The 12358-nt window shown below is 42.5% G+C and overlaps 1 protein-coding gene across 1 annotated transcript in view; it reads right to left on the reverse strand.

The window, feature by feature from the left end:
• The window catches only part of ERO1A (endoplasmic reticulum oxidoreductase 1 alpha), a 53321-nt gene extending 48263 nt beyond the window's left edge, over window positions 1–5058 (reverse strand). Inside the window, exon 1 of the mRNA XM_040225864.1 lies at window positions 4820–5058. Coding sequence (XP_040081798.1) covers window positions 4820–4933 — 114 coding nt within the window. The 5' untranslated portion in view covers window positions 4934–5058. The remainder of the gene's footprint in view (window positions 1–4819) is intronic.
• Between the last annotated feature and the right edge of the window lie 7300 nt (window positions 5059–12358).

Raw genomic sequence — 12358 nt, forward strand, 5'->3', positions numbered from 1 at the left:
GGTAGATATATGGACCGAAGTAGGCCTAACACTATTCAATCCTGTTTAAGAGTAGGGAAGTCTTCGAAGGCCTTATATTGCTTTCTTCCAAGCAACCCAGCAATCCCCTTCTCCCACCCTCGAGGGGAGGCAGTATGTAACAACAGGGTTAGCAGGCAGGCTCTGGAGTTAGACCTCCTAGGGTTGAGTCTCATCCCTGATACTTCTTAGTTGTTGACATTCCCCATGCTTTTCAACCTAATGGCTCAGCAGTAAAAAGTTCACCTGCAGTGCAGGATCCTCAGGAGACCAGGGTTTGATTCCTGGGTCGGGAAGATCCGCTGGAGGAGGAAATGGCAGCCCATTCCAATTTTCTTGCCAGGACAATCCCATGGACAGAGGAGCCTGGCGAACTACAGTCCATGGGGTAGCAAAGAGTTGGACACGACTGAGTGACTAACACTTTCAATTTCTTATCTGAATACAAAAATATTGAGGTAGTCAAAAAGTTTGTTGGAATTTTTCCATAAGATATTATGGAAAAACCTGAATGAACTTTTTGGCGAACCCAACAGAATAGTAGCTCTCATCTCAAAGAGTTCATATCAGGATAAAATGACCTAGTGTAAATCCCAGTAAATGTTGATCATTATTATTACCCTACCATTGCTTAAATGTTTATAGTGACAGGGATCTCAACTATTCCCCCAAAGCACCCTACAACATTCTTTTTTAATGAACAAGATTTTTTTTAAAAAGCCAAGTTTGCAGTTAAAATTCTCCAAAAATCTTACATCTGTAGCTCCAAGGGAACACAGAACTGACAATCAAAAGTTAACTCCACTACTTTCTCCATTGACTCTGATTGGTTTCAACCAAATTCCAAAATAGAAAAGGCAAGGGAAAAGAAAATAACACTGGTCTGCTTGTTCTCAAGTTTTTGGATACAGGTATCTTAAGAGTCCCTTGGACTGCAAGGAGATCCAACCAGTCCATTCTGAAGGAGATCAGCCCTGGGATTTCTTTGGAAGGAATGATGCTAAAGCTGGAACTCCAGTACTTTGGCCACCTCATGTGAAGAGTTGACTCATTGGAAAAGACTCTGATGCTGGGGGGAGATTGGGGGCAGGAGGAGAAGGGGACGACAGAGGATGAGATGGCTGGATGGCATCACTGACTCAATGGACGTGGGTCTGAGCGAACTCTGGGAGCTGGTGATGGACAGGGAGGCCTGGCGTGCTGCGATTCATGGGGTCACAAAGAGTCAGACACGACTGAGCAACTGAACTGAATTGACTGATCCTTTATTTGCAACAGAAGACAAAATAAAAAACACTATCAAAATAGTTTTTTCTTCCTAAATAGTTTTCTTGTGTCCTAAAAACTTCCAGTCCTACGGTAGACTATTATTTTTTTGCAAAGCACTGTAAGAGTATACTCCTCATACTTGAATGAAACAGCTTTTAAGTGCTCAAAATGTGCTTTATTTAGCAAAGAACTTTAGTTGCACTTAATTTTACTGAGTTTTGTGACCATTAAAACGTACACACAAACACACACACACGAGGCATTCATTTGTTGACAGAGCAGACTGGAACAACTCTGTCAAAAGAAAGCATAGACGCACCAAAAAGACTCTATCCTGGGTAGTAGGCAACTTTCTAAGGACATAAAACACTAAGAGCAATTTCTGCTTTAAAGTCTTGGTCTTGCTATAACTAGAATCATTGTTAAATGACCCAAAGCATAGCGACCAACATGAAACACACTTTGGTCCACATGCTTCGTTCAGAAAACGCTGGAATGTAGGTGGCATTCAGAGCCAATGACATCTCTCCAATATAACCTGTTTCAAAGATCCCTCTGACTAAGTTTTAATCCTGGGCTTATTTCCACCCACCACCCAACATATTATCAGTGTCTTTTCCATTGTCCTGCCACTCTGACTAACACAAACTTTTTTAAATTGACCTGAACAAGACACCCAGACAGGTAAAGTACATGTACATAGAGTCTATCTACAATGCATTCCAAGCAAGAAATAATCCACTTCTGATGCAGCCATTTTGGATTATCCAAACTATTCCCCTTTCATTAGGCTGATGGAGATTTACTGGATTCAAAAGAAGTGGACCTGAGTGTTTATTAGCACTAACTACATTGAGTGACAAAACATTCTGAATATAAAAGTTTACAAACGCATTTCTAATTAATTTCACTGAAAAAGGTGTCCATACTGCCTCCATACCTGGCTTCAATATCTCTTCTTGAGATGATTTCTTTAAAATGCATCCTGGGATTCTGTGAATTGGGACTAAAGTTCAGTTATATTTATTCTCTCGAATGGTGCATAATGAGAAAATAATTGTCGAAAAGAAATAAACTCTGAAAAATCTTCACTTACTTCAAGCCCATACCTGCTACAATACTATTTTAATTTAAAGGAAGGGTGAGTCCTTATTTATAGGATTTTTATATGAAACTGTTCATGTGTTAGACTTCACTGACTTGTATACCAAAAGGTTTTTTAGAAAAAGCCAATTTTCTGTGTAAGATATTTTTTTAACATTTTTTAACAATGATACGAGTGGCAGTTAGGAGAGGGATGAGGAATGTACAAGGGAGACTCATAACTCAGACAACTGGTCACTTATTGTGGGCAACTAAACTGAAGAACTATTCTCAAAAGAACTTACAACATACAGTGAAAATGGTTTTACTAGGATGTGATGTCAACTAACAGGCATATGCAATAACTAAGTTTACAGATTCACTGAGAAAAAAAAATGCATTGGGAGCTATCGACCCATTTTTAATTAAGAATATACTTCAGCTAGTGTAGCGTTCACATATTTGATAAGCACCAAATATGTACCAGTCTGTGTACTCTGGAGTGGCAAGAATTGTAAATTGTAATTTTCTAATCTACTTTTTGATCTCTCAAAGTCTGTTCACATTAGGCCTCAATAAATGCCTGTTGAATTTAGTCCAATTATTTGTAGAGCTTTGCACATACTTCAGTGGCTTTCTGAGGTCCAATAACTACATGCTGCTGCTAAGTTGCTTTAGTGTGTCCGATTCTTTGCAGCCCTATGATTGCAACCTGCCAGGCTCCCTTATCCACAGGATTCTCCAGGCAAGAATACTAGAGTGGGTAGCCATGCCCTCCTTCAGGGGATTTTCACAACCCAGGGATCGAACCTGTGCCCCCTGCATTGCAGGAGGATTCTTTCACCCCTGAACCACCACGGAAGCCCTAAATACATGCTGCCCTGGTTCAAATCAGAACCCTCATGTACAACAAGCCAGGCGCCCATGCAGCAGTGGTGAGGAGTGATGTGTGGTAACTCAAGGCAGAAGTGGTAAGGACAGGCAACAGGAAGGAAGATAGGGCTACAGCTAGCAACAAAAAGAGAAGCAAAAGGACTTTGTGGCCAATGCTAATGGAACCAGAGAAGATCTGAACTTTTATTGCCAAACCTTAGGTGAAAATTTGCTTTTTTAGTTTCCAGCATAGACAGAGGAGCCTGGTGGGCTGCTATCTATGGGGTCGCACAGAGTCGGACACGACTGAAGCGACTTAGCAGCAGCAGCAGCAATATTTATTAACTAAAAAAAAAAAAAGAACACCGAGGATCCTTGCCTCTCCTCAAGCCCCAAAGAACATGATTTACTAAACTGTGAGCTCTTCAGGGCAGGAATTATGCCACTGTATTTCTGTATTACAAATTCTCAGATCAATTTACATAATGTTTATAAGTGTTTGCTGAATGGATCATTTGCACCTTCCCTTTTCTTTCTCCATTTTTAAAATTTTATCTCTCCTTCTGATTAGGTTGATACATACATGTCGCTATGTTTGTTTCCATTTTTCTCTTCATGTTTATTTGTTACCATCCTCTTCCTCCTCTTCTCACCCCCATCCCTTCCATTACTGACCATAATGGAACTAAATAAATTAACAGTAAAATCTACTGAAAAGGAACAGTTTGGATACCCATCCCTCAGTGTTGTATAAAATGTCATTTTTATAACAGAAATCAACCAAAAGGTGACTTTTAATAATAATGACATTAAAATATCACATCTCGTGGATACCAAAAACCTGTACGTTTCTTTGAATATTTTGCTCAAGGAATCCACATTTCTTACTAACCGAAGGAAATAATTATAAGCTTGTAATCAAACTTGTACACTGAGGACCGGTCTCCCAATTGGGATCAGCAATACGGATGCCGCGGTTAAAGAGTTCCACTACACTCAGGAAAAAGAAAGGACTCAGGGCAACCGCGGCCCCAAAGACACCAGGCAGTTGAGCTTAAGACACTGAAAAGCTACACGAAGCCATTCTCCCGCCTAACAGGAAGATCTGAGGGCAGCCCCCTTCAAAAGTCTGTCCTGACCAAAAAGGGTGGAGAAGGGACCCAGCAGAGACACAGCCCACGCTGTTCCAAGCCAAATTGGAAGTTTAAAAGACCCAGGTTCTGTGAAAATAACAAATTGTGTGTGTGTGTGTGTGTATTCTGTGAAAATAACAAACCAACTAGGTAGAAACAGACAGCGGTGTACGCATACCTCTCGCCCCAAGCCTGATCAGAAGCGCGGGAGGGCGCCCTGCATCGGTTCAGGGTCTTCGGGTGGGGGACCTGCTCACACCAACACAGGCGAGCTGCAGAGGACCCAGCCCCGGCCAGGGAGCAAAAGCACAGGGGGCTTCTTCCGGAAGGGTGGAGAAATAAAGACACACCTCCCGCGCCCCACCTGCCCGGGCGCGCGGCACGCAGCGCAAGGCGCAGGCAGGGGTCCCGGGACCCGCAGCCCCGCCGCGCATACCCCTTACCTGGCAGAAGCACCTCTGCGCCGCCGTCTCTGGGGGCTGCTGCTCGCCGTGGCCCGAGCCCAGCAACCCCACGGCGACCAAGAAGCCGATCAGGAAGCCCCAGCGGCGGCCCATCGCCGCCCCAGCCGCTTGTCGTGCCGCGCCTCGGAATCCCCAGCGCTCGGGAGCAGGCCGTGCGTCCGCAGATGAAGCCCGCGCGGGCCAGCCCCCGGCCGCGCCCCACCCCCCGGCCGCCTCCCAGGCCCGCCCTCGTCTCTCCTTCCTCTCAGAAGCCGCCACCTCTCGTTGCAGCCTGCGGACGTGCCGGGGCGCCCGCGCGGGCCGCCTGGGACCTGAGGCCCGCTTCCTCCCCGCGCGTGTGGCTGACGCACCAACCCTCTGCCGGACTCCGCCTAGCCCGGAGAGCCGCGCCCGCCCCCGCCCCGAGTCCCCTGAACGCCCCGGGGGCTTGGGTACTCGACCAGGCTGCCGCCACCAGCCCCGCGCGGGAGTCGGGGTTCTCCCAGCTCCGAGAGCCCGAGCCAAAGCTGGAGGGGTCTGTGTCTCCCGGCAGGGCCCCGCCCCAGCCTCCTCATTCCGGCCAATCCTTCCCTATCGCAATGCGAGGAAATCAAACCGTGAATTACGTGTCCACGGTGGCCCTGGCTGAGTCAGAAAGCTGAAAAGGATACTTGTGATCATCAATACCAGGGCTGTATATGTTCATTTTCTAGTAGTCACATCAAAAGAGCAAAAACAAGCAGGTGAAATTAATTTTAATAATTGATTGAAACCAATATATGCAAAATATTTCAAAATATACTCAGTATTCAATGATTCATAATATACTTTACATTTTTAACTTTGAAATCTGTCATATATTTTATACGAACTAGCCACATTTCATAGTCAAGTGTGGACCGAGGTGGGAGATCACTCAATTTTATAGGAGGAAACAGGCCCAGAGAGGTGAGGGGATATGACCTAGACCTGGGAGCTGGCGTGAGAGAGCCAGGTCCTCTGAGACCAGCCCTGGGACTGGTCCATCAGCTTTGTTTGTTTGTTTGTTTGTTTGTTTCTTAAAGGATACATTTTTCAAGGTGAAACTGGAAAGCTCTCCAATGTCTTACACGTTGCATTAAAAGTTAAAATATTTCAATTTATTTTTTTTTGTAAACCATTTTTTGTTTTTTCTTAGAAAGTCATCACTTATTGACTTAACTCTAGGATATGGTAGACCTAAAATAGATTTTATACTCCTATTTTTCTAACTGAGAAAAATAGGCATAGAATTTATATACATTATTAAAAATCAGTGTCGTAGAGGTGAGACTAATACCCTCTGCTCTGTCCATCAATGCCAGTGAACATGTAATTAAAAAGTCACTAGTCATCTGTTATCCTAGTGGGCCGAAGTAGCTCTGATCTTAGTATCTACAACATGCTGCTGCTGCTGCTGTTAAGTCCCTTCAGTCGTGTCCGACTCTGTGCGACCCCATAGATGGCAGCCCACCAGGCTCCCCCATCCCTGGGATTCTCCAGGCAAGAACACTGGAGTGGGTTGCCATTTCCTTCTCCAATGCATGAAAGTGAAAAGGGAAAGTGAAGTCACTCAGTCTTGTCCGACTCTTACCGACCCCATGGACTGCAGCCTACCAGGCTCCTCCGTCCGTGGGATTTTCCAGGCAAGAGTACTGGAGTGGGGTGCCATTGCCTTCTCTTCTACAAGTTAATACAATCACTCTCTTTTTACCTGGAAAGTTGTCTTTTCATTATACTGTGTATGGGTTCTCATATCCCTCTAGGGACAGACCTAACTTATTCGATCCCTCATCATGGGTCTTCCTGGTTTCCTCTTCACCTGGTTCCAATGTCTAAATTAATTTCAATTCAATAAACTTACACTCTGCCAGAATGAGCCTGACATCAGAGATTCAAAGATGTATGAAACCCAGTCACTGCACGTGGATGGACACCCCATGGACGTTAGTATGTCATCTTTGATGACAGCTTTACTTTATGTCTCTATTACTGAACTGTGATCTCTTTTAACTCCCTAAACAGGGATTATGCCTGTGACTCCTGAAAATATTTGCATGCATTTGTAAAAATGAATATATTTCATATGGCTAGAGTATTAACGGGCTTCCATGGTGGCTCAGACAGTAAAGAATCTGCCTGCAATGCAGGAGACCCGGGTTTGATCTCTGGGTCAGGAAGATCCCCTGGAGAAGGGGATGGCAACCCACTCCAGTATTCTTGCCCAGAGAATTCCATGGAGAGAGGAGCCTGGCAGTTTACAGTCCATGGGGTTGCAAGGAGTTACACGCAATTGAGCGATTTTTATTTTCAGAGCATTAATGTCTGAAGATTAAGCTATCAAAATCAGAGACACCATATGAAAAAGAAGAAACTAAATGAATAAAGCCTAAAATTGCAGAAAGAAGCAATCTCAACATCAATCAGCTCTGAATTTCATGGTGATGTAATAGCCTGAAATTTGGAAGAGTTTAAAAACATCAATATTCCCATGAAAAAGGCTCTATTCCATGACTTAAAACTCTTGCCCAGAACAGATTTCTAGCAAACATATCAGAAACAATCACCATTTAAGATAATCTTTTTTACTTTATTGTCTCCCCCGCCCCCGCCTTATTGAAGTATAATTGGCAAATAAAATTGTAAGATAATTAAAGTGTATATCTTGGTGATTTGACATACATCGACGTTGTGAAAGGATTTCCACCATCAAGTTAACACATTTATCATCTTACATATTTATCCTTCTTCCCTCCCTTGGTGAGAGTATTTAAGTTCAACTCTCAGAAAATATCAGTGATACATTAGAGTGTTATCAACTATGGCTACCGTGTTACACAGTAGATCCCCTGACTTTATTCATCTTATAGCTAGAAGAATGAACCCTTTTACCAACCTCTTCCTGCTTTCCCCACCCCCTTGCCCCGGCCAACCACTTTTCTACTCTCTGTTTCTATGAGTCTGACTTATTATTATTCTATGTATGAGTGATGCCATGAGGTACTTGCCTTTGTCTAGTTATTTCACTTAACACAGAACTCTCAGGTCCCATGCATGTTGTAGCAAATGGCAGGATTTCCTTTCTCATTCTAAATAATAGTCTGCCGTATATGTATACCACATCTTCTTTATTCATTTATCCATTGGCAGACACTAGGTTGTTTCCGTACTTTGGCAATTGTGAATAATGCTGAGTGAATGTGGAAGAACAGATATCCAGGGAATCCCCTATTTGCCCAGTGGTTAAGACACCGTGCTTCCAATGCAGGGGGCACGGGTTTGATTCCTGATTGGGAAAGTAAGATCCTACATGCTATGTGGTGTCAAAAACAAACAAAAGGAAGTATAGATATCCAGGTATAAAGCCAGAAGTGAGATTGCTGGATCTTACTTTATTGTCTTGATAATTATAATTATTCCTTTCACATTGGTAACGGATTTTAGATTGTATAAATGTTTTTACATATTTGAATGTTTTATACATATTACAAAGATTACTGACATTTCCCTGAGAAATCTTTGGGTTGGTCCTTTGTGTGAGCTCACTTCTTCAACTCTGCCTGCTCTGGTATCATCTTGTCTATGTTAAGGCCCATGAAATAACTGATTAGTCATCAAATAACTATTTAAGGAGCATCCACAGGGTACATAGTTCAACCTTGGATCTCTGAAAGTCCAGCCTCTCATCTATTATAACTTCACTAAACAATATCAAATGTTTTATAGATGAACAAGGTTACCACCTTGTTATTTTAATACTAGCAATCATAACAATAACATGACTTAGATTTAATGTACACAGCATTTCTTGTTGGAATTCTGATTACTCTGCAAATAACAGCTATTATTATTTTTTTAATGACCAAAGCAGGAAATGGCTTGAGGCCAATTTCTCAAAATGGGACATGGAGATTTTTGTGAGAAGCTTCTCGCTACATAAAACAATTTCTGACAGAAGGAAATGATTAAGGAAAAAAATGTGGTCAAGGAAAAAGATTATCATGACACACAAGAAGAAGAAAGGCTAAGTAAAAACCTAAAATGTCTGTGCTGATATTTGGTTAGATCTATTTATGTAGTGAGTGAATATTTACTGAATGTGTGTGCACGTGCTGTATCAGTAGACTTTCTGTTGAGCTGCTTGAGATCATCTGAGTTGGAGAGTTGTTTTGCCCAGTCGCTAAGTCACGTCTCTTTGTGACCCCGTGGACTGTGGCCTGGCAGGCTCCTCTGTTCATGGGACTTCTCAGGCAAGAATACTGGAGTGGCTTGCCATTTCCTTCTTCAGAGGATCTTCCTGACCTAGTGATCAAACCTGTGTCTCTCGCATTGGCAGGCAGATTCTTTACCCCTGAGCCACCAGGGAAGCCCAAGCTGGGGCAAGCTGCCACCTAAGTTCTGTCATCATCTTCTTTACGTCGGGTTTCTGAAAGAGCAAACTATATATAGTAACTGACTTCACTTCTTAATTTCCCGTTCACATTGTGTGGTCTGGTTGCCAGCTCCACCTTCCTTCTCCTCTTTACCTGACCTTCTTATCACCAAATCCAATTACCATTTTTCATTGAAATCATAACATCTTCATTGCTTTGACAAAGCTGATTCCTTCTTCCTTAGATTCAATTTTCTATGTGGCAAACACTCCAGATCCTCCTTATAGTCGTCTGATATTATGTAACTTCCTCCTTCATGGGCTGTCCCTGAGCCCTCCTTTAAGATGTGAGTCTTCCCCAGGATTCTATCCTTTCTTCAGTGTTTTTCTTTATCTATACTCTACCTTGGAGAAACTTGCCCAATCTCATGATTTTAAATATTTCCTTTATGCTAATAATTCCCAAATCTGTTTTTCCTGTTCAGATCTCTCCCTTAAGCTTCTATGGGACACAGCCATCTGGTTTTCTCACATTTGATTACATTACCACGTACATATGTAGACAGCAAGAAATGAGGAAGTCAGTCTCAGTTTCCCCCTCTCTTTCACCTCCCATGATCTACTGATGAATCAAATCCCACCAGTTCTGTCATCAGTTTATTCCCTCCTCACCATCTTTATGACCTAGGACTAGTTTCAGCCCTGATTGTTGCTCATCTGATTTATTACAATATTTCCTTAACTGATCACCTAGCTTCTAGGCTTGTACTCCTCAAAAAACAGTATTCCCTGCTAACTTGATTTCTCAAAAATGTAAATTACGTCTCTGTCTAAAATCTGCATGCTCTTGATCTGGTGCTTCTGAAGAATTAAATTCAAGATTCTCAGCACAACATTTAAGGTCCCCACTATTTCTCCAGCTTCATCTCCAACACCTCTCTGCCTTATAGCTAGTGAACTGCTATTATCCCTATAGAGACCTTGCTGGGCTTCCCAGGTGGTGCTGGTGGTACAGAATCTGCCTGCCAATGCAGGAGACTTAAGAGGCGTTGGGTTCGAGCCCTGGGTTGAGAAGATCTCCTAGAGGAGGAAGTGGCAACCCACTCCAATATTCCTACCTGGAGAATAGACAGAGGAGACTGGCAGGCTACAGTCCATAGGGTTGCAAAGAGTCAGACATAACTGAAGAGACTTAGCACGCATGCACAGAGACCTTGTTTCCAAATGCCACATCTTTGCTCCCCCATTTCCACCCCTGAAATGTTTTCTCCGCTGTCCCACACCCATCAACTTAATACACCCAGCTAACTCCTTTAAGGGTCTTCCCTTGTGGCTCAGCTGGTAAAGAATCTGCCTGGAATGTGGGAGACCTGGGTTTGATCCCTGGGTTGGGAAGATTCCCTGGAGAAGGGAAAGGCTACCCACTCCGGTATTCTGGCCTGGAGAATTCCATGGACTATACAGTTGGGCACGACTGAGCAACTTTCACTTTTACTTTCAACTGCTTTAAGATTCAGCTCAGGCAACTGCTACCTCCAGGAAATACCCCCAACCCTTCCTCTGTGGTTGTATAGATTCCTCTTCTTTGGTCTCATAAGAGCACATAATTGTGCCTACCACATGGGATTAAATATAACTTATGTATAGGTTTTCCACATTCAACAGGCAAGTAGGGAATTTGCCTTTGGCAGTCTCAGTTTTCCCAGCACTCAGCATTATGTTTGTGCTTCACAAGATGACCTCTGAGTGAGTTAATCAACTTACAAACAAATTAACAAACGTAAAAAGATACTAACAGCATGAGATGTCACAGGGCAGTGTATGATTACAATTCAAACAACCACTATAAACTTTGAAACAAAGCGATCATTTGGGGCAGAAGTAATTTTGGATCAGGGAGAGGACAGAGCAGAACTGGACTGACAATAGAAAATTAACAAAAGGTATGGATGTGGGAAAACTGATGACAGTAGAGTCTCAACTACTAATTGATTCATTAGAAAAAAGAAAAGAAAGTTATCTAAAATTCATTTAGAAAACATTTCAAGATCAGGACTCTCCAGTCAAGAAACAAGGGTGGCTACAAACCCAGGGACTCTAGACTCAGCATGATTCCAAAGAGAGAGGAAATTCTAAAATGAAAAAGTGTAGATTAAGTGAAATCCCTCCATGCTGAATGTTAAAACTCCTCCCCCACCTTCAGCAGACCACCTGTAATGCTCAGTTTCAAAACTGCAGACCTTATACACTTCTTTCCACTCACCTCATCACTCCTGATCCTTTTCTCTTCCATTCTGAAAGGTGATTGGAGTCCCTGCTGGTCCAGTGATTAAGAATCCGTCTTCCAAATCATGGGATGCGGGTTTGATCCCTAGTAGGGTAACTAGCAGGCTGAGACAAACAGCTTGTGTACCCCAGTGAAGACCCAGAACAGCCTAAAAAAAGAAAAATAAAAGGGGATTGGAGAATTTTCTAGTAATAAACAATGGCATCAAAAACAACAAAACAGCTGGTGCCCCCAACTCACACTACTGTTTTTTTTTTTTTTTTTTACATTTAGTGCCTCACTCATTCTATGATCAGAAAATTAAAGCTCACCAGATTAAGGAAAGCCTCCAAAGTAAAATAGACCAAAATAAATAGTAAAAAAGGAACTTTGAAGAAACAGAGAGGGAAGAAAAGAAGACAATCAAAAAGCTATACCAGAATCATCAAAGTCATAAGAACGGGATTACATTAAAAAGAACAAGCAGGGAACAAGGAAGAGTTCTTGGAAACTAAATATATGGTAGCTAAAATAAGAAGTTTCAACAGAAACACTAGAAGAAATATTGATGAAATCTTCTAGATAGTGAAATAAAAAGACAAAGATGTAGAAATAAATAAGAGGAGATGGGGAAAAAATAGAGACAGTCTGACTAATAAGAGTACCATGAAGGAAGAACATACAAACAGAGGAGATAATCTTAGAAGTAATTCAATAAAATAACCAAAATGGAAGAATGGTTATCTAGAGTCACTGGGCACACTGAATACCTAGTCAGTGGACAGAAAATTCTCCTAACAGAGACAAAAAGTTCAGAAAGAAGAAAGAAACCCTAGTTTCTGACAAAAGATTGAGACTCAGCAAGGCACTGCAGAAGCCTGGA

This window comes from Oryx dammah, unplaced genomic scaffold (genome assembly GCF_014754425.2).
Source record: "Oryx dammah isolate SB20612 unplaced genomic scaffold, SCBI_Odam_1.1 HiC_scaffold_26, whole genome shotgun sequence".
NCBI lineage: Eukaryota > Metazoa > Chordata > Mammalia > Artiodactyla > Bovidae > Oryx > Oryx dammah.